This window comes from Thermobia domestica, chromosome 6 (assembly GCF_964235325.1).
Source record: "Thermobia domestica chromosome 6, izTheDome1.hap1.1, whole genome shotgun sequence".
Classification (NCBI taxonomy): Eukaryota; Metazoa; Arthropoda; class Insecta; order Zygentoma; family Lepismatidae; genus Thermobia; species Thermobia domestica.
The window spans coordinates 100167365-100190921 of NC_137459.1; the positions used below are offsets into that span (position 1 = coordinate 100167365).

The following is a 23557-nucleotide window of genomic DNA, read 5'->3' on the forward strand; positions in this document are numbered from 1 at the left end:
GATAGCGGCTTAATGGCTTGTTTACAATTAACCTTACATATGTATAGGGGAGGATCTAGGTCGGACTTCTGGGGAAGGGCAGTGGGTTGTAATACTGGTACTTAGAGCTACTTTTAAGAGCTCCAAACTCTGGGATGGGTTCTATTTATATATAAAATAAGAAAGTCTTCTCTTCTAGCGGGGAGGGCGATCGTCCCGATCGCCCCCTTTTGATCCCCCTGTGTATGTAGCATTGCCTTGCATCAGTAACCGATGAAGCATTCTTTTATCTTTCCAGATCTAAACAAACGGGTTTCAGTAAATGAGCCGCCATATAATTACATTTTTTTTTAGGGCAACAGTATTTGAAATACACTTGTTTTGCGATCTCTTTTGAGACAATTGGCAATATCTCTAAGCAAATCAATATGTATTATATCACCTTATATTAATGTACCATTTCAAATTATGAATAAGTATCTTTCTTATGTTTCCAAGAGTGTAATATTGCTCTCATTTAAAACACGGAGAGAATATATACGTGGACCATATGATAATTTTTGCCGAATCTTAAACTTAGATTTTTAACACGATCACTAAAATACTGAAAATACTAACAACAAACCCAAATACTGTTTATATATATATATATATATATATATATATATATATATATATATATATATACATGAAACCATTCAATTGTGCTCTCAATTTTACATCAGCCTTTCATACTAACATTTCATTTGCATTTACAGTTGGAGCCGGCTACATTAACGGTAAATTCAACTCATGTATCGGAAACTTTCCATCCTAAGGTAGGCACTCCAGTAACTAATGGTACCGTCGCAAGACTCAGTTCGGCAATGCTAGAGGATTCAGATGAGGTAACACCATAGACTACTATATATTTTTTTTTTTAAAAAAAAAAAGAATATTAAGTTTTATGGATCAAAAAATTTATAAAATTGATTTATAATTATTCGAAAATTAAATATATACTTACTTAAAACAGTTAATTTTAGTATTGTTCTGTAGAAGTATTATTGTGAACAGTACTAATTGCTTTAAGAAGTTTATAACATGTAGTAGCAATATTTTAACAACTGTCTCAAGGAGAGGAAACTTGTACTATCTAATGAAAAAAAAAACAACTGGGATTCCTCATTCCATTCCCGACCATGTAAGTTTGTGGTGGCCAAAATCGTATCCGTGAGTTTTCTCGTAGTACTCCCGTTTCCTCCTACTTTTCATTCCACCAATTCTTCCATCATCATTCACTTGCGTTAATCATCCGTTTCCTTTAGCCTAAAGGACATAATTATGAGACGTTAAACTGAAAGATTTCATAAAGTCATAACTGAATGATGATCATTAATATATATATAGGATTATTCAAAAAGAAAGAACAGATTTCAAACATTTGTTTCTTCCAAACTACAAAAGATAGAAACATGATTCGAACGTTACTTGATTAAGAAAAGTTTACAATTTATTGTTAGAAATTATGGTGTACATTCAATATGAGCACCGTGTGTTACATGACAAATGTCTCTAGTTATCGAATTCACAGCTTCAACAATTCGATCTCACAGACCTTCAAGAGTGTCAGGCATGGGAGGGATAAAAACACGGTCTTTTACGTAACCCCATAGATAAAAATCACACGGAGCGAGATCTGGAAACCTGGGAGGCCACCGGCGATAAAGTTGATCTTCTTCTCCTCCTCTTCCAATCCAACGTCCTGGAATGGTGTCATTCAAGTAACGTCGAACGTGGTTAGAGAAATGAGGCCGGGCACCATCTGGCATGAAGATGAAGTCATCTGAACCATCTCGAAGTTGGGGAAATAACCAGTTTTGAAGCATGTCTAGATAGGTAAATCCTGTCACAGTTTTCTCCATGAAGAAGAAAGGCCCATAAACTTTGGTTACAGATATCGCACAGAAGACGTTCATCTTTGGTGAATCTCTTTCATGTTGAATACCTGCCCAAATTCTAATGTTATGGCGATTAACTTTACCAGAAAGATGAAAAGTGGTTTCATCGGAAAAAATTAATCGTTGAGCAAAATTGTCTTCTTCCATATCACCTAACATGCTAATGCAAAATTCATACCTTTTGTTGTGGTCGTCAGGATGCAATGCTTGCAATAACTGCAGTTTGTATAGCTTCATGTGCAGACGATGTTTTAGAACTCGCCATACCGTTGGTTGAGGAATGTTAAGTTTTATGCTTGCTTGTGATGTGGATTTGTTTGGGCTCCTTTCGTAAAGTGTACGAATACGCTCGACATTCTCGTTCGATGTGCGTGGACGTTCCGTGCTTTTCCCCTTGCAGATGCATCCATCTTCTACGAATTTTGCTTATGATGCGGCGGTTGTTTATTAAATTGGCGGCGAACTACTCGCTGAACTGCAACAATGGACTCAAGTTTTGCCAATTGTAGCACACAAAGACTTCTCCTGTGGTGACGCCGTCATTTCACTACAGACAAACAATAACAAACAACAGCGCCAATGCGGCCGTGATTGGAACTTCTATGCGGGCTGTTTAAATTGTAAACTTTTCTTAATCAAGTAACGTTCGAATCATGTTTCTATCTTTTGTAGTTTGGAAGAAATAAATGTTTGTAATCTGTTCTTTCTTTTTGAATAACCCTATATATATATATATATACACACACATATATATATATATATATATATATATATATATATATATATATATATATATATATATATATATATATATATATATATATATTCTCGGAGATTAATTTTATTAGTAAAAGTATTCAATTTTAGTAGTTATTTCAGTTAGTTGTTCTCTGGAAATTCATGAAAATCATTACTAATCTTTGTTAAGTAGTTTTGAAGTTATTCTTAAATAAATCATTCATTATTGATTCAGTAAGTTTGTAGATTTTATTTGTTGATTAAATAGCCATGACAGTTAAAATACACAATAGTGAAAGCACGGGCGTAAGATCAGAGGAGTAAAGAATTGGCTATTTTATCCTAAGATTTCTGCTGGGGAAAGGTATTTTGTTCCACCTATGATTTTCCGTGCTAATTGAAACAAAACTGGCTCTCACTTTTAAAAACGTCTTTATCAAAGTCATTAAATGTTTCTTACACAAACCTATTTCATATATTAATTTTAGTAGTGAATATAGACGAAAGAACTATAAATGAGATACATAGGGATAGCATAAAATTATCTTTCTTTTTAGCTTGATTTTCTGTGTATTTTAACTAAACACTACTCTTTAATAAATGTCTTTTTTTTCATTTTAAGACAAAAAATAATCGGTGGTTCCCTTTTCGGGACATGCTCAGTGACGGCGCTAGAGAGGGGAAAGGGGTGATCGGTCCCTAATGGCATTGCCTTCCCCGACTACCTCCAGACATGTTGTATTGTAATGTAGGTTAAGTAACAAAATTATTTTTCGGTATACACAAAAGTAGGAACACTCTAAAACATGAGCATTTCCGCTCGTCGCCTTCAAGTAATTAATGCCGGCGTCATCATTGGATAGGCCATGAAGCTCATGGGTTGTGTAAATGCTCCACACTTCCTTGACTCCTGCACACAAGAGATGATGCGGTCAGCGTCACGCTACAACCTCTACTTTCAAAGGTTGTCCCAGGTACACATTTTATTGGCTTGTTGAGCTTCTAAGCCACGTTGTGACGATGATAGAACAAAAAATATCTCAGGCGATTTGCTCATATTTCATAAATATATTTTACTAATTTCACTACAATGTGGCGTCAGCAGTTCCTTCTGAAGAAGTCTGAAAGGGGTTGTGATTTTCTTGGTTAATTTTCTCAAACATACGTCAGGTTATTTTGTTCATATTTTATCTATACTACTACACATGTATGTTGATTCCTGTCACCATGGCATGGCGCGTCCTCATGTTGCGGATCAAAGACAAGGCTTCTAGATATAGAGGTTAGCTAGGAATATACTGAATATGCAGTCACGGACAGACCACAAGGAATGGTCCTCCAGCTTGGGAGTTTTGGTGAGGCTAACAACCTTATCCTGTAAAAAGAGACACTCGTTCAGAAACATTCACAGAAGCCTTGGACCAGAACTGATAACTTGGCACGACCTCAGCAAAAGAAAATGGACATGAAAATGAGATTTGGAACATGGAATATTAGAAGTCTTTGTAGGGCAGGCGCGTTAAAATCCGTAACGAATGAGTTAGAAAAGTACAGGATGGACCTAGTAGGAGTTCAGAAAGTTAAGTGGGAAGGAAATGGAATTGTGAATTCCGGAAATTTCACGTTCTTTTACGGGGAAAGAAATAAAAATCACGAATTAGGAGCAGGGCTTTTCGTTCACAAACGAATAATATTAGCAATTAAGCGGATGAATTTGTTAGTGATATACTTTCTTTTATTATTCTTAAGAGCCGGTGGTTTGATATTATTGTTTCAAATGTACAGGAGGGGACGCGGTGGCTCAGTGGTAGAGCGTTCACCTCTGGTGCTTGGGGTCCCGGGCTCGATCCCAGCCCCCGCCACTTGAACTTTGCGGTGGACAAACACCGTGTGCGTGGGTTTTTTCGGTTTTCTCCCGTTTCCTCCCACTTTCTTCATTCCACCATTTCATCCATTACTCATCATCACCGTCTCCTTTAGCCTCACCGGCATAACCGTGGGACGTAAAGCTCAAAAATTTCATTTCATTTTCATTTTCAAATGTACACCTTGTCTCAAAAAGGTTGAGCGCATTCTTTATTGGTGTTTTGAGGCAAAAATTTTCAAAGTCCAACTTCGGGTATCTTCGGGAAGTAGTAAACCAGGTTCGAACCTCCAAGCCAGCCTTTGCAATCGGGAAAAAGTTTGCAGATGTGTTTTTCTTCTTTTAAATATAATAAGACTTGTTACCAAGTGTAGGGAAAAAAGCAACATTGATTGAAATATTTAATGATACAATATTTCGAAACTTTGTATTAATGTCAGCAAATGGTTGTTTGTCATTTAGCTCTCCATTCGTGATGGGACATTTAGATACGTAAACGAATCTTTCCATATGTAAAAGAATGCTCAAAGTTAAGATATAGAACATAATTATCACCTGAGTACTAAAATAAAAGTCAAAGTAGAACAGAAACAGCGTTTGTAGTGGATATGAATGTCATAATTATCTTGAGAATATTTATACATCGCTAAAAGTACCTTCGCCGAAGTCCTTGTGGTAGCTCACTGGTAAGTTGTCGGACCTTAAATCATAAGGTTATGAGTTCGAATCCCATCTTGATCATTGCTTTTTTAAAAATTATATTTTCCGCAATGCATGAAAAATTATATAAAATAATTACATTAAAATACATCAGTTGTATATATATATAACATAATCATTGCAGAATGTAGTAATTATTATGTTTAAAATATAAAATCTGAGATAATTTTCACAGTAGGTCGGTATTATATATGAGAATGTTAAATGCAAGTTAGGAAAATCGTTTAATAGCAATAAATAAATTATGTAGTGTATTTATTTGCAGCTATTTGTCATACAGATGTAACTTCTCAATATTCTCAATACAGCATGTCATTTACATTCGTGAAATACAGTATATTCCTACGGATATAGAAAGTGTGTAAACAGAGTATCCAAAGTCGGATCCTGCTTCAAGACACATAACTTTTCCCGATCCCCTTAACGTCACGGGAAGAAACACAAATTCTCTTTAGAACGGAATATCATTACTTAGAGTCTCATTCGAATACGTTGAATATGCTTTTGTATATTCATTTCTCTCTCTCTCTATCTTTTTTTCTCTCTCTCTCTTTCTCTCTTTCTCTCTCTCTTTTTCGCTTTGTTTATGTGTTGCGGAATATCCCAAGTTATGAGATTGAGGTCTGCTCCACGAGGCGGCCAGTCAATTAAATCAATCTCAGGCTGCCCTGCGAACCATTCCAAAACCACACGGGAAGTATGTATTGGCGACTGGTCTTGCTGGAACTGAATTACACCATCAGGCTGAAATACTCGTACAGATGGCACCATGATATTACTCATAATATCTAAGTACTGAACACTGTCCAGGTGTCCTTCAATTCTGTGAAGCTGTTCTGCTCCTCGCCTGAAAATCCAACCCCAACATGAAATAGATACATGGCCACTGCGATTTCAAGCAGCAACACATCCAGGTTCATATAGGGTGCCTCTCGCGCGATACACAAAACGGCGTCCCTCATTTGATGTTGTGAATATGGATTCATCTGAAAAAACTACGTTTTCCCAATTGCGACCCACATTCGCCTGTGCAAACGCGAGACGGTAAATTTTGTGGTCGTCTGAGAGTTTTTCCTTCACGGCAGCAACACAGCCACGTAACCCAGCATGACGAAGCCTTCGCAGAGCTGTATGCTTACTACCAGGAAAAAGAGAAGCTTCCCTTAGCTGTCTAGACGTCCTTAGTGGGTCTAACCGGGCTTCGTTTACTAATCTCGCATCTTCGGCTTCGGTTGACTCATGCGGACAACCAGAAGATCGTAAATTACCAGTTTGACGTGTAGGACCATGTTTCCGAATCCATCGCCTTCCTTAGAGGCCGGGACACCTACTCGCCTGCTAGCTGCAATTGCAGAATAGCCTTCCAACTCCCATAAAGTAATTACTGCTGTACTAACTATCCATAGTTACCAATGTTCTGAGCTGTGAGCAGGAAGCAATAGGTAAAAGCTAGTACCTGACGTGTGGTTGGTTAATTGCACGACACGCCTATTGTGGGGAACGACTTGATCAACGACTCGCGAAAGAAATCTGAAAATGGTGCGCCGTAATAATAATATTAAAAACAGTTTTAATAAAGGAGTATTAATACATACGAAAAGCTGTTTAAAGAATGAATTGTTATACTGACTTTACACGTATAAAAACATATACCATATACCAAACAGATTGAGCGATATGATGATAGCTGTATTGAGACGAACCCTTTCGAAGTCCAACTTCGGGTATCTTCTGAAAACAGTAAACTAAAGCTGCTGGTTCGAACCTCCAAGCCAACCTTAGCAATCGGGATAAAATGTACAGATATGTTTTTCCTTCTGTTAAATATAATAAGACATGTTGAAATGGTATTAAGTGTAGAAAAAAAGTAAAATCTATTGAAATAGTTAATGATACAATATTTCGAAACTATATATTCACACTCTCGTTTCGTCATTGTGATTTCCATACGAAAAATAATAATTTACGTATGAGCTCAGTTATATTTCAGAAGCAGCTTCCGAAAAGCGGTCATGTTAGCTCAGTGGTACACCCCCGAGCGTTTAAATCGTGAGTTCGATACCCGTTCAGGTGAGATTCTTTTATGATATTCTACTTTCCTCAATGCATGAAAATTATGTAAAATAGTTACATTACAATTCATCAGTTGTATATATCAGTTGAATATATATATTCATATCATTTCACGACATAAGCAATTCTTATCTTTAAAATATAACATTTGAGGTATTGACAGAACGTCGGTATGTTATATGTGAATATTAAATACAAATTAAGAAAATCGTGTAATAGCAATAAATAAGTTATGTAATGTATTTATTTGCAGCTATTTTCATACGCAGGTAACTTCTCAATATTCGCATTATAGCATTTAGGTAGAGCATATCGAAAATCGGATCGTGGTTCAAGACAAAAAAACTAGCTAGCCCCAAACTGTCACGTAAGAAATTTGCGAATCGCAAAAGTAAAGTGAAGAGATTGAGAGCGGTAATACCTTAATCGCTCTCTCTCAACTCTCTCTTATCTGCATTTATACATATAAAAGTGTATGTATGTATGTTCCAACATAACTCATGTATGCCTAGAGCAGGGTTTCTCAACCTGGGAGTCGTGGCCCCTAGGAGGTCACGAAGATAAGCGGAAGAGATAAATATAGTTAGAATCTAATACCGGAAATTATTTTGAATTTTGTTCTGATAGGCATACTTTTATTTTTTATACATACTGTAAATAACAATAAAAAATAAGTCTACTGAACATTGTCAAAGGGTGCAGAGTTGTTTAAAAATGAATTTAAATGAAAGACGTATGATATGATATGATACTAATGAGAACTATATATAGAAATACTAAAAAAATACACATGGAACAAAACCTGCACATTGAAATACAATTAAAATTGAAACCTAATGAGATACCTAAGGATGGTGTAATTTCACTAGTGCAGCAATGCCCTGTTCAATCTTCGTGATGAACATTATGAAGCCATTTTCAACTGATAAGCGATTTCTTGTCTTTGTTTTAATGTTTACCATGAAGAAAAAACTTTCGCACAAGTACGATGTAGCAAATGGAATTATTACTTTTAAAGCAGCAGATACCAGACCTGGATATTCTTCTCTCCTCATAAGGCAGAACTTGTCCAAGTCTTCGTTACAGAAAACCAGTTGCAAAGACTTGTAGCATGATCATTCTATTATTTGGGCAAGAAGTTGTGGGCTTAGATCAGATACGTTACTGGCCTCTTCAATGAAGGAGTTTAACATCCATCTTGAACCAGCACCTTCGTCGTTGGAATATAGATAGTACAGTTACTGTATCCATTGTCAATGCCGGGCGCCGAAAAAAGGGGGCACAAATTTCGAAGGAAGTGTGTTACTCATGTTAGGAAAGTAGGGATGCACGCGAGACAAGATGAGACGAGAAATGGAATAGTCTCGTCTCGTCTCGTAACCTCAAGCGTTGGTCTCGTCTCGCGTAAGGTCTCGTCTCGCAAATGTGAAGTCTCGTCTCGCGTCTCGCATAAAACTTTGAGTCTCATCTCGCGTCTCGCGCGAGACTTTCTCGCATGGTCTTGCAGTCTCGCATATATTCTAGGTCAAAATTTTGCAATGTGTTATTCTATGGCTGTTAATGAATGATGATGTGATATTCTGTCCGAAGGCAGGTATTTGACCTAAAAGTCCCTTGGCAAGGTGAATGGTGGTTTGCCATTGCTTTCCATGGAATGAATGTTCATAACATCCTAAGGAGACGGAACCTAGAGTTCAACATGGTATCCGAACTTGTGTTCCCTCCGCTCCAAATTAAAAGAAAAGTTGTGCTGGAATTTGATCGCTGGACCATTAATTTTCGTCAAATTAATAACATAATTTACAGCAAAACCAACATAAATTGTTACCGGATCCAACATTGTTTTCCAGCTTAGAGGTGTCCAGCAATATTTGGCTCTTCTAAAATGTCGTCGCCACTATCAACATTTACACGTTTTGGTCGTTTCCTTGAAGGGTGATTTTCCAGTATAAAGATGTTTTTATACCACCAAAAGAGCTTGCACACAACAAAAGAACTCCTCACAACACAATACGACCCAATTCTTTTGGTTCGATCGCGCTTGTAGCAATGTTGGATTATCGCATTTTATCAACTTTCGCTTTCAACTTACTGCCAGATCTAGAAAATAAAATTATTGACAGATATAGGGCCATTCCTACCATCTCCCACGAAACCTATAGGGACATCCTGCCAAACCAGTATTTGAATTAAACTTCCGAACTAGAGGGGGATGTTTATAGAAAGAAAATACTTATTCCATGTAAAAATATCATGTTATTTCTGCGAGCCGGGCCGTGGATAAACTTTGACGAGAGGGGATTTCCCCGCCATCCCCCAACATTAATCGCTAGTAGTAATGTGAAAAAGACAGAAACAACAGAAATATCATTTTTCGCAGCAATAGGGAGTCTTATTCGTTTTTCAGACCAAAAATAGAAGTTCATGTATTCGTGCGCGCCCGCGTGTATGTGTTTGTGTCGCAAAATAAAGTCCTAAATCGATGCTGTAATAAATTTCCAATTTACAAAGCTTTTCTTTTTTAGAAACTAAAGAAGGCTTTAATTCTGAAAATTAACCTTGATTAATAATAAATCTCATAAAATGTCTATTGCCCCAATCACTTTTTTGTTCCTGGAGGCATTAACGCTCAACTTAGAAAACTCAATAAATGTAAAATTACTAAATATACAATTAAATGTGATTCATAAATGTTGCGAGACTGCGAGAAGTCTCGCGAGACTTATCGTGCGAGACTTAACCGAGTCTCGTCTAGCGTCTCGTCTCGCAAATGCGAGACGAGATGCGAGACGAGACGAGACTTCTCGCGTCTCGCGTGCATCCCTATAGGAAAGTGCATGTGCACATGTATAAAATAGAAGGAAAAACGTAATAAAATGTGCTCAAAATCAAGAAAAGGCAGGGTTTACTTTTGAAAATTTTATTGAGCTTCGTGCCAACCATGGTGGCCCCTGCAGCTAGTCTGTCGACCTCACTCATATGTACGGAGACATCGTCGTATACTCTCGCCCCGAGCGCTGATTTTCCATGCCACGGCACTGTTCACTATAAACAAGAAATGGATTCTACTATTATAGAAATAGTTATGTTAAAAATCCCACACAAGCTTATTATAAAACACAAATTATAAAAGGGTCGCTGGCAAGAGGATGTGATAAAAGGGGATCGTGATAGGAATTAGATTGAGAACCACTGGCCTAGAGTAATTTTAACCAAATTTCTTATAGTCTGAAAAAGAGTGCTGTCGGGTTACCTATGGTGAATGGGAGGGAGATACATACTCGTATAAAAGATTGCTAGAAAATGATCGGTATTAGTGTCGAATTCATAGTTTTCGGGGTCGCTTAGATAAATAGTGTGACTTTCGATTTCGCTTAACTCCGATTAAGCTCTCATTAGTAGAGATGGGCACGAGCGACTTTTCTTTGAAACTCGACTCGACTCGAAACAGACATCTTTGAGGTCTACTCTAGGACTCGGCGCGAAAAATATCCTCCAACTCGACTCGGATTAGAGTCGAGTCAAACTAAAACGAGCCAAATCCTGTGTGTAGTCCTACCTAGACAATACATAGACAATATAATTATTCTATTATAAAATTATACTACTATTACTACAAATAATAATAATAATAATAATAATAATAATAATAATAATAATTATTATTATTATTATTATTATTATTATTATTATTATTATTATTATTATTATTATTGTTACAACAGTGTGTATAAACATGAACGATAGATGGTTAGTAAAGGAATACTAAAAGCTAGTTGACTGCCGACGTCGGTAGTCATGACGTCTACAAGGCAAAGACATCGTTCATTACCCTAAGCTGTAAGCGTCGGTGGACTACAGATGGTCAACTATTGACCTCTCGCCAAAAATTGGTGGCCCCGCAGCGAAAAATCCGCGGTGGCCCCAGTTCCATTTTGAAAACTTTACTACCAGCGGCAGAGACGCGATGAAACGACAACGAACCACAAAATTACTCTCCCAAAATATGTTAAAATGCCTATATGTGTGATTTGTTTATATTTAGGTGAGTCAAAAAAACCACAAAACAAATACCCCGGGGTGGACGCGAACTATCAATATTACGATTACTAGGCACGTGTTCTTCTGATTTCCCCACGGAAACGATCATAAAAAGCTTGCTTGTTGATGGATAAATCATTGACGTCTTAATTTAGCCAATCAGACAAACCCCTACATCTCGAGTTCTAGGAGGTGATACCGTGAACCGTTTCAGATTTATTGCTTTCTGATGGGGTACTATCTATGTGCAAAATTTTAAGCATAATAGCCGACATGCATCTTCGGTGCCTCTTATCTTTAGTACAATTTTAACCAGAGATGGTGTGGGTCAATGAAAATTTGATCCACGACCCACCATGATCCAGTATCACCCACCACCCAAATGACCCATTGGCCCACTCTGACTCATCATCCATCGTGATCCACTCTGACCCACCACCAACTATGAACCACTCTGAACCATTGCGACCAACTCCGACCCACCAACACCCATCGACATCAACTCTGACCCATGATCCACGTCCTCTTCTCCGTTGACTAAAGAGGCAACACTTGTAATAAAACAAGACTGTGAAATTATCACTTATCGGAGTTTGAATTTCTACCGTCAATGGCTCAAGCACCTCTCTGTTACTATACTGGTGGATCTGACCTTTACGATATATAATGGCAAAGTGTTTCTCAACTTCCAAATTAAAATGAATTTAAATTTATCATATATAATTATTTCTTTGTTGCTTACAGACACATTTCAGTAGAAAATAGGATGAAATTTGAAAGTCTCAAATCAAGGAAAAGTAGACCAACGTAAAAAAAGAAAGAAAAACTAATTTTCTATATCATAAAGCACCTGGAGTGCCACTCTTTATCTAATCCACCTCGAAAATTATGGATTCGACACTAATGTCGGTCTTTTATATATATATATATATATATATATATATATATATATATATATATATATATATATATATATATATATATATATATATATATAATTTTGGTATCAGCCCCTTTCATTTCTCCTAGGAGAGCAAACGGATACTGCCACCGTTAGGACTAAATTTGGTCTTAAATGACATTAAAATTTCTACCAATTAATTTAGCGACCAGTGTTGCATTTAAAAGCTCGGTGCCCCTACGCACTTTTGCTCTCGGCGCCCCCAATAACTACATATTTCTCCGCCCCTTCATCCCTAACTTAAAAATAAAATTTAATTCGAATATGCTTAATTAGTGAATTTATTACATTTAAATACCACTCACTACATGCTACAGCTAGAACTACGTAACAAAAAATAACAAATGTGAAACGTGTTCTGAATTATTTTTAGATTTCTTACGCTATTATTATACATATTAGAACAGTAAAAGAGGATTGTTCATGAAATAGTATATTTGCTCTTGATTTTTAACTTTTTCATACGGAAAAAATTAAAATATTATTCAAGTTTTAAACTTTGCACTCTGCAAATATATTGCCCTCTAGGCAATGGGACTAATGTGAAATGTGGACTAATGTGGACTAATGGGAAATGCGGCACTGTTAGCGGCGCTGAAAACTTACGATTCGATTCTAATATCGGTTGATTTCGATATTTTTATGTCGCTACGTAACCACCCTGGGTGCTAATGGGAGCTTAATTGGACTTGAATTGAAAGTAGAACTATTCACCTAAATCACCACGAAGCTATGGATTCGATACTAATATCGACCAGTTTCTAGCATTTTTGATATGTATCCCGACAGTACTCTTTTCCAGACTGTAATAAATATAGTTATAATTGCGCTAGATATATCAGAATTATGTTGAAGCACACACATACATCCCCTTTTATATTCTGTATAAATAGAGAGTGAGCGAGCGAGCGAGAGAGAGCGACTAAAGGCATCACCACTTCCACATTGCAAAAGCATATATCAGGAATTGAATTGAAAATCTATGTAAAGACTTTCTGCTGTGGCGTGCTTTATAAGGACAATTCCAGTCTGCTCACGTGACCTTTGGGGTTCATGAATTTCTTGTGAGCGTTGCGACTTTGGATTCTCTGTTTAAACCCTCGGTTTATGCATCGAATAAGTTTTCAAGAACATAAATGACATGCTGTATTATGAATGTTGAGAATTACCCTCTATATGACAAATAGCTGCAAATAAATACACTACATGATTCATTTGTTGCTAGTGAACGAGTTTCTTAACTTGTATTTAACATTCTCATATATATAATACAGACCTACTGTGAACACCTACCTATTTCAGATGTTATATTTTAAACATAATAATTACTACATTCTGCAATGATTATGTTATATATATACAACTGATGTATTTAATGTCATTATTTTATATAATTTTTCATTCATTGCGGAAAATATAATTTTTAAAAGAGCATTGACCCAGATGGGATTCGAACTCACAACCTTATGATTTGAAATCCGACAGCTTACCAGTCAGCTAACACAAGGACTTCGGCGAAGGTACTTTTAGCGATGTATAAATATTCTCAAGATAATTATGACATTCATACCCACTAGAAACGCTGTTTCTGTTCTACTTTGACTTTTATTTTAGTACTCAGGCGATAATTATGTTCCATGTCTTAACTTTGAGCATTCTTTTACATATGGGAAGATTCGTTTACATATCTAAATGTTCCATTACGTATGGAGAGCTAAATGACAAACAACCATTTGCTGACATTGATACAAAGTTTCGAAATATTGTGTCATTAAATATTTCAATCAATGTTGCTTTTTTCAACACTTGATAACAAGTCTTATTATATTTAAAAGAAGAAAAACACATCTGCAAACTTTTTCCCGATTGCAAAGGCTGGCTTGGAGGTTCGAACCTGGTTTACTATTTCCCGAAGATACCCGAAGTTGGACTTTGAAAATTTTTGCCTCAAAACACCAATAAAGAATGCGCTCAACCTTTTTGAGACAAGGTGTACATGTCCCAACAGAAGATAAGGATGACGATATAAAAGACAGACAAAGAAGTGAAACAGATATATGACCAACTCCAGCAATACCATATGAAAATTCTAGTAGGGGATTTCAATGCGAAGGTAGGACGAGAGAATATTTTCAAACCGATTGTAGGGAACGCAAGTCTGCATAAGGAAAGTAATGACAACGGTGTTAGACTCGTGAACATTGCAACATTCAAAAACTTATCGCGAAGAGTACAAAATTTCCACGTAGCCGCGTTAATAAATATACTTGCACCTCACCAGACGGAAAGACGCATAATCAAATCGATCACGTTTTAGTAGATAGAAGAAGACAATGTAGTATAGCTGATGTTCGGTCGTTTAGAGGGGCTGATTATGACAACTGATCACTACCTGGTAACAGCGATAATAACAGAGAGAATATCGTTGAATAAAGGAAATATTCAACGTCTGAAAACGGAGAGAAATAATTTAAAGAAATTAGAAGAGAGCCAGGTAAGAGAGGATTGAAATTAGAGATAGCATTAAAATTTCAGGAAAAGAAAAATTAGGACACGCTGTAATACGTAAGAACAAACTTTGGTTCGACCAGGAATGCATTCAACTAGCGGAGAAGAGAAAACGGGCAAAATTACGTTGGCTACAAAATCCGAATGAAATAACTACACAAAATTTCGTAGACATCAGGGAAACTTCCAAAACTTTTAGAACAAAGAAATGCGATTTTTTGAAAGCCAAAATTAAGGAACTTGAAGATAATAGTAAAAATAGAAACATCCTGGACAGGTATAAGGGGATAAACGAATTTAAGAAAGGCTATCAACCTCGTGCTTATATATTAAAGAAAGCTCACGGAACAGTTCTCACTGATACTGATAGCATCTTAAATAGATGGAAAGATTTCTTTGGCGAATTGCTTAACACGCAGTCAAAAACTAATGCGCGTAGAGAAAGGAAAATACACACCGCAGAAACGTATATTTCAGAACATAACAAAATAGAAGTAGAAATCGCTATAAAGAAATTAAAGAAACACAAATCTCCGAGTGTAGACGAAATACCGGGTGAGTTAATTTTAGCTGGATGCGAAAAATTGAGAACAAGATATACAAACTCATTCTCCTTATCTGGAACAAGGAAGAATTGCCACAAGAGTGGCATTCATTGTTCAAATTCACAAGAAAGGCGACAAACTGACTGTAATAATTATCGAGGCATTTATCTTCTGTCAACGTCCTATAAAATCCTCTCAAACGTTCTATTAGCAAGATTGACCCCATACGCAGATGAAGTTATTGGAGATTATTAGTGCGGATTTAGGCGAAATCGATCAACTATCGACCAAATATTTACCATTTGACAAATACTCGGAAAGAAGTGGGAATACAATACACCGGTACATCAACTATTTATTGATTTTAGAAAGACTTACGAGTCGGTTAGGAGAGAAACACTGTACAGCATTCTTGCAGAATTTGGAATGCCGAAAAAGCTAATTAGATTAATTAAGATTTGTTTAAATGAATCCCAAAGTAAAGTTCGGGTAGGATTTTTTTTGTCCACGAGCTTTCGCTTCGAGAATGGCCTGAAACAAGGAGGTGCGTTGTAGCCATTATTATTCAACTTTGTCCTGGGATATGCTATAAGAAAAATCAGAGACAGCTACTAGGGCCTAGAGTTGAATGGTGTTCCCCAGGCTATGCCGTATGCTGATGCTGTAAATTTAATAGGGGATGATAGAAGGACAATAGAAAGAAATGCAGAGGTCTTATTAAACGCCTGCAGGGACATGGTGTTAGAAGTAAATGCAGCCAAAACTAAATAAATGGAAGTTCGTCGGGATCGTAATACGGCAAATCGTCGATGCGTTAAAATATCGAATAATACTTTTGATAAGTGGATACTTACAAATAACTAGGATCAATATTAACTGACAAAACCCACATTCACGAAGAAATTAAATGTCCAGTAAAAGCAGGGAATTCGTGTTATTATTCAGTTCAAAATCTCGTGTCGTCACGAATTCTGTTGAGGAATTTGAAGCTTAAAATATATAAAACAATAATCATGCCTGTTATTCTGTATGGTTGCGAAACATGGTCGCTTACTCGGAAGGAAGAACATAGACTGAGAGTATTTGAGAATAAGTTCCTGAGACGAATATTCGGACCGAAGCGGAACGGGAATGGGGAATGGCGAAAACTTCATAACGAGGAACTGTAATTTATACAGTTTACCAAACATTGTTAGGGTCAAGTCTAGGAGGTTGAGGTGGGCAGGTGATGTAGCCAGTGTGGGAGGAACGCTTTCAAAGTCTTAACTGGCAGACCAACCGGAAAACAACCATTAGGAAGACCTAGGCGCAGATGGGAGGACAATATGAAGATAGATCTTGCAGAAATACCAACACAAAGGAGAAACTGGATCCAGTTGGGTAAGAATATAAATCAGTGGAGAGCTTTCGTAAACGCGGCATTGAACCTCCAGGTTCCATAGGCCATAGACTAAGTAAGTTAGTTAGTTAGAAGTGATTTACTCATCATCGCTCAGGGAACATTACGCGTACTATAGGAACAAACGTGAAATTTGGACCGTCCACTCCTTTATCACGAAAGCGATTGACAAGGAAGAATTTTTAGATATATATCGTATGTGGATAAGGAGGGGTTCGTTTTCTTATTTTATGCTATAAGTAATGTATCTAAAAAATCACTGAGGTTAGGAAAATGAAACTCCGTTTATAAACTTAAAATTAAAAGTAAATGAACACGTTGTCCGATGCTTTTGTAATTTCTGCATCAAAATGAAGGAAAGTAGGAAATTTCTATATTAAAATTTAAAATTTTCCACTATCTATTCCGAAAATATCAAAAGTAAGAATTTGCTTAGGTTGAAGTAAAATTAGGCATGTACGCTGTTAAGTGGAAACAATAGAATGCGTTTTCCATATCTTTAATAACTCTCAAGGGGGAAGACGGAGAAATTTCTATAATCTTTTCTTGATATTAGAATCGATGCTGTCTGTTTCATCTTAACTGGGAAATTGATGAACTTTCGAAATGATTCATTGAACACAGCACTATTTTAGGGCTGGATTTTTGTAGTGTCACTTTCATTAAAATTTTGTATCCTAAGGGAAAGATAGGGAATTCATAATATATGGCAAATATAGTATCTGAATAGTCTCTCATGTTTGGGAGATGGAACATTTAATATAGGGAAGGAGGAATTTTCTATATTTTTTCAATATGTAGAGATGACACTGATATCGTCTGCCTTATCATCACGGGAAAACGGCTGAATAGTTTGAAATGAACTTTTGAACATACTATTTGCTTCGAGCTGGGTTTTTATCATGTCATTTTCATTGAATTGCTTATCCTAAAGGGAGAAAGTCAGTTCATGTATTTATCATGTATGCCAAAAGTTGAATATTCATGAACCTCTCATGTTAAGGAGATAAAATTCGACATATAAACTCCTTATTAAATATAAATGTTCTGGTACTTCAGTGTTAAAAATGTTTCTAAAGGGGATTAGGGAGGAAACTCTAAAATATATCAATTTTTCATTTTGTATTCATAAAATGACCGAAGTGAAAAAACGTTTGAACTGTTTGAAATTATTCTTTGAACATAATTAGCACCTGGGCTGCTTGGGTTTACATCAATTCACTGAGATTGAAAACAACATCCTAACGGGATAAGGAATAACGGCTGTATGGTATGAAATACTTCTTTGAACTTATTTAGCATACCTGGATCAAGCTGACAAGAAAACGTTTGGACGGAGCCAGAAAAGAAAACTTATTTTTTCGTCTTTGATTGTAAGCATATTCAGTATATCAAAATAAGTGCCCTTGTAAACATTAACAACTCGACTGCAATTGATTTGGTAGAGAAATGCTATACAGGGCTACTATAAATTCTTTAATTCGTTTTCAAAAGGCTTTATTGTCAAAAGTATTACATGTATAAATATAAGAAACATATGAAAGTAACCACAAGCTCGAAAAGTTTTCTGCTTTGTTTACATGATGGTCCTTTCCTATACTCTTTTATGAAAGCGTGTTGAACTACTATAACAGATGAACATGTCGCATATTCTAAAACACAAAACTCTTTTCTTGCTTTATCTCCATTTTGGACAGGTATCATCTTGCCATCTGGTGTCACCTGAAATACACAATGAAACTAGATGAGTCGATTATTTTCAGATAATAAAAAGAGCAATAGCTACCATATGTTTAGTATGTTTGTACGTGTAATATTTTTGAAAATGAATGAATCATTTATATACCCCGGTATATTTAGAACTTTCGAGAGTTATAAAATTCTCTTCCTCAGACACATTCCTAGACTTTTAGTTACAAACATGTAACTTAAATCTCTTGAACTAGAAATGCGAGTTTTACTTCGTTTGAATTGCAATTAAGGGACAGAAATCTTAAGATTATGAGCAAGATTTTCCTTCGGTATAAGTTACTTCGAATTGTCCCAAGAAGAGGGAAATAGCGGGGCTTAGAAAGAAAAAAAATTGCAACGAAAATGTTCATTTCCTGATTTTATTCGCTTTTATCTTAGCAACACTGCCTGTGAGACAAACAATAGAGAACTAAGGTAGAGCTGAAAACTGAAGCCAAAAGTTCGCTAACGATGTCTTATAAAAGATAAATAAAGAGAGCAATAGCTAAGGAAGATTTACATTAGATAAAGTGTTGCAAAATAGATGTCAATTCAGTTTAGTATTATAATTTCACTATTAGTAGAGTTGATAACTAAAGCTGAAATTACTCTATCAATCTGTAATTTAAGTTAAATGGGAACGAAAAATAAATTTCAATTCAGTTCAGTATGGTAACGTCATTGTTGGAACAGTTGAAAACTAAAGCTGGAAATACTGTAAAAATATCTTATTTAAGTTAAATAAAAATATTAATGACCGATAGGAATTTAAATTAGATAAATTGTTGCAAAATATATGTCAATTTAGTTTAGTATAACTTTGTAACCACTACAGTGTTGATAATAATAATAATAATAATAATAATAATAATAATAATAATAATAATAATAATAATAATAATAATAATAATAAATGTGTAACAAGTTATGTAAATTGAATATTTAATACAGGGCCGCATTTTAACAGCTGTTAGGAAACGTGTCCGTACAAATGCTGAAAAAAGAAAAATTCCACTTAAAATAAAATTTAAGATTAATATTCTTATGTAATTGACAATCTCACTTATAAACCTGGCAACTTATAATTCAGAAGATATATTCCAAGTTCGTCTTTGTACACGTGAGAACCCTATTAATGTTACCAGTAGAGAAAATCATTTTTAATAGTTAATGATACACTGAAGAATTCTTATGAAACAACTTCTAAAATGCAAGGAAATTAATTAGTTAAATACGGAAATAAAATCATGTAGTAATTAAAAAAAGAAGAAGAAAGTTTGCATTGAACTTCTAGTGACAACTGGTTTGGATTAATTTACACTTTCGTTAATAGTTGTCGCTATAATCGGTTTCAATAGTTATGCAATTCTCAAATTTAGGTAAATTTCACATTTTCATACAAAGTTGCACCTAGGTGTTTACATGCATAGTTTCTAAAATATTAAATTGTTATTTTCGGTACATACAGTGTTAATATATATATATATATATATATATATATATATATATATATATATATATATATATATATATATATATATATATAAAATCAAAAATATTTTATATTCTGAGCATTCTTTCTACACTTATAATATACATCATTACTTTCATATCAGCCCTTTGCATAAATTTAAATTTCTTGTACTATTCATATTTTATAAGTCACATTTCACTACTTGTAATTAAACACATAACTATTTTTCCGAGCTAGTAAGCATACATTTATACAAAAAATTAAAATAAGAATGCAATCAAATTTAAATATTTATGGGAATTATTTTTGTAAACACCAGCAAAGAAAAATTCTAAATAAAATAAAAGTATCCATTAAACTGTATTTGTTTCATTGATATTTGCAGTGACTTTATGTGCAATAATAAATATTACTAGCAAATCCGCACGTGCTGCGCAAGCGCAAGACACTATTGTTGTCTGAATGATTGAATATGATACAAAATTAAAAATATTTATGGCTAGCAAAATACTTTTCATAACACGTTAATAATATTATTTTTAATTAAGAATTTTTCGATAATTACTCGAATTTAAGACGTCCTCGAATCTAAGACGCATCCCGATTTCGCTGGGTTAAATTAAGGAAAAATAGTAAATGTTTCGTTTTTACTACTACTAAAGCGCTCTTTGATATTGGTTATTTTCGGTGATTTTTATATATCCCTCTCCCCTCCCCTTGTTGGGGAGTACGACATGATAAAAAATATCCTAGGCCTGAATGTCATGTAGGCTATGTTGAAAATTTGATTGAGATCTGTTGGGCGGTTCAAGAGTTAAGTTCTATCTATTTTTATATATTAACCTCCCCTTCCCCACATCCCCTACGTTCTACTGTGAAAGTGAAAATATTTAAAAAAAAAAATACTTTCCAGTCTCGAACGTCATATATGTTGAAAATTTGATCGAGATCGCTCAGGTGGTTCAAGAGTTACTAAGCTTTATATATATCTATATATATATCCCCTCCTCTCCTCCTACCCTAAGTTCTACCGTCAACGGGATATGACAAAAACCACCCCAGGTCCGAACCTCATCTATGTTGATAATTTGATTAAGATCATTTCGGTGGTTTAAGCGTGATGAAGTCACAAAGACAGTCACTTTCATTTTTACTTTTTTTTTTTTTTTTTTTTACATATACGTCCCTACATTGTGCCGTCAAAGTAAAACGAAGAAAACATCCCAGGTCCGAACCTTGTCTATGTTGAAAGTTAGATCGAGATCGGTCGGGTGGTTCAAGAGTTATTAAGTTTTATTCATTTTTATATATTTACCCTCCTTGCTTAAGCTCTACCATCGAAATGGAATAATAATAATAATAATAATAATAATAATAATAATAATAATAATAATAATAATAATAATAATAATAATAATAATAATAATAATAATAATAATAATAAAACTTTCTTGTTTCGAACTTCATCTATGTTGAAAATTTGATTGAGATCGATCGGGTAGTTCAAGAGTTATTAACTCACGAACATGGTCACTTTTATATTTATTGATTTTTGTATATCTCCCTCTCCTCCCCATCTTATACGTTATTCTGTCAAAGTGAAATGGTAAAATCCATCCCAGGCACGAACGTCATCTATGTTAAAAACGTGTGCGAGATTGGTCGTTTGGTTGAAGAATTATTAAGTTTTATTTAATTTTTATAATTCCCCCTCCTCCTCCCCTAAGTTCTATCATCAAAGTGAATATTTAATAACACTTCCAGGCCAGGACTGCATCTACGTCAAAAATTTGACTGACATCGTTCGGGTGGTTCAAGAGATTTAGAGTCACAAGCATAGTCACTTTCAATTTAGATCTGATTTTTTTTTTTTTTTTTGTTCACAGACACCGCTTTTAATGTATAGATTCTACGGAATAAAACTGGTTTGTAGATTTTGTCATTACTATAAATTTGAGACCATTGGTTTGAAAAGTTGAAAATTACATTTTTATTCACGAAGACTCGTTTATTCTACCAAGATATTAATAATTAAGATGTGTAGTAAAATATTGTACAATGCTCGAGAATACGGTCATTTTACCCTGTGGATTGAGGGATTAAAATAAAACTAGTCACGAACCATGTTCATTGCCTTTTCCGTGCTCTCAAAATCCAACTCCTATCTAGTAAAAGTAATTTGAACTGCACTACTAAAACCAACAAAACATTGTATCTAGTTTTACCTTAATTAAAAAAAAAAAAAACTTTTAACCAAAATAATGTTTCAGCTTACTATACTGCTCAAGATTTACTAATCAGCATGCAGATGAAACAAGTCACTAATGAAATAATAGCCTATCTTCTTACTTTCCAATGGTTTTAATAAGTGAATTGTCTTTCACAATTTCAGTTTAGTACTTCGTTTTGACTTTACTAATTACACTTCAGGTGTATAACGTACATTACTTCTGAAAAGTCGACAAAATTGCAAGAACATAAAGCCTTTAGCCTCCAACCCAGACGCTCAGCAAATCAGAAATTTATACGCCTGTTTCCATGATAACGCTACATTACAAAATATGGGAATGTAAACTTATACAAGACTATAAATATAATCTGCCTATTTTTAATAAGCTTCGAAGTTTCTTAATAAATAATTTTGAAAATATTTATCCCAATTAAATAAATCGAACATTTGGAATTCTACAATAGTATTGGAATTCTTCAATAATGTAAAGTCACACAATTTAGAAGAATTTCCCTAGATAATGCATTTCAATGGGTAACAAACTTGATTACTAATATCGGTATGAGCACATATAAGCTAGTTAAATAACTACATGACAAATTAATTAGCGTAAAGGAAAACTTGGAAAAATAAATAAATTATTATTAATATACAAAATTTGCAACAAAAATGATAATATTATAAAAATAACATTATGGGTAAATTTTTTTTAAAAAATTTGATTCCTACAACTTCATCGTTGTAGAGTTGAAAACTAAAGCCAAAGATACTCTAGCATTATCTTATTTATGTTAAATTAAAAATAGCAATATCTAGAAAGGAAATCAATTAGATAAATTGTTGAAAAATAAATACCAATTGAACCACTGATTGGAAAAAGGGAATAAGTACAATTTTTTGCGATTTTAACCTGAGATAGCAGATGTGTTCCTTTGAGATAGTTACATCGTTGAGTAGAAAATAGGAATGTTTGGGCAACTCTATATGACCAATGTAGAAGACAAAATATCTCGCTGATTAGAAAAAGGGAATAACTACGTTTCTTATTTCCTTCTTCCAATCACTATAGGATACCACCATAACTGTGAGCCTGTGTGTATGTAGACAACCATTAGAGCCGTCTGCTGACGTTACGATACTTCGCCTTGTCTTCGCATTGCACAATCTATAGAGAAATATTTGCCCCAATCAGTTACAGATTTACGTGTTTTCAGTGATACAAGTGGTGATCATACAATACCAAAACTGGAATCATACAATGACATTAATGCTTTTCAGTCTGATCGTGTCATAACGCTTTACCACTGTACAGCAATATTTGTCAGTCAGAGGTCACAGTTTTTACATGTGACCG

General features: G+C 34.9%; 1 protein-coding gene across 1 annotated transcript in view; it reads left to right on the forward strand.

Annotated features, from left to right (window-relative positions):
* The window catches only part of LOC145688129 (uncharacterized), a 93398-nt gene that overhangs the window by 64071 nt on the left and 5770 nt on the right, over nt 1-23557 (forward strand). The window contains exon 3 of the mRNA XM_081761904.1: nt 738-866. Within this exon, the coding sequence (XP_081618030.1) occupies nt 738-866 (129 nt within the window). The remainder of the gene's footprint in view (nt 1-737; nt 867-23557) is intronic.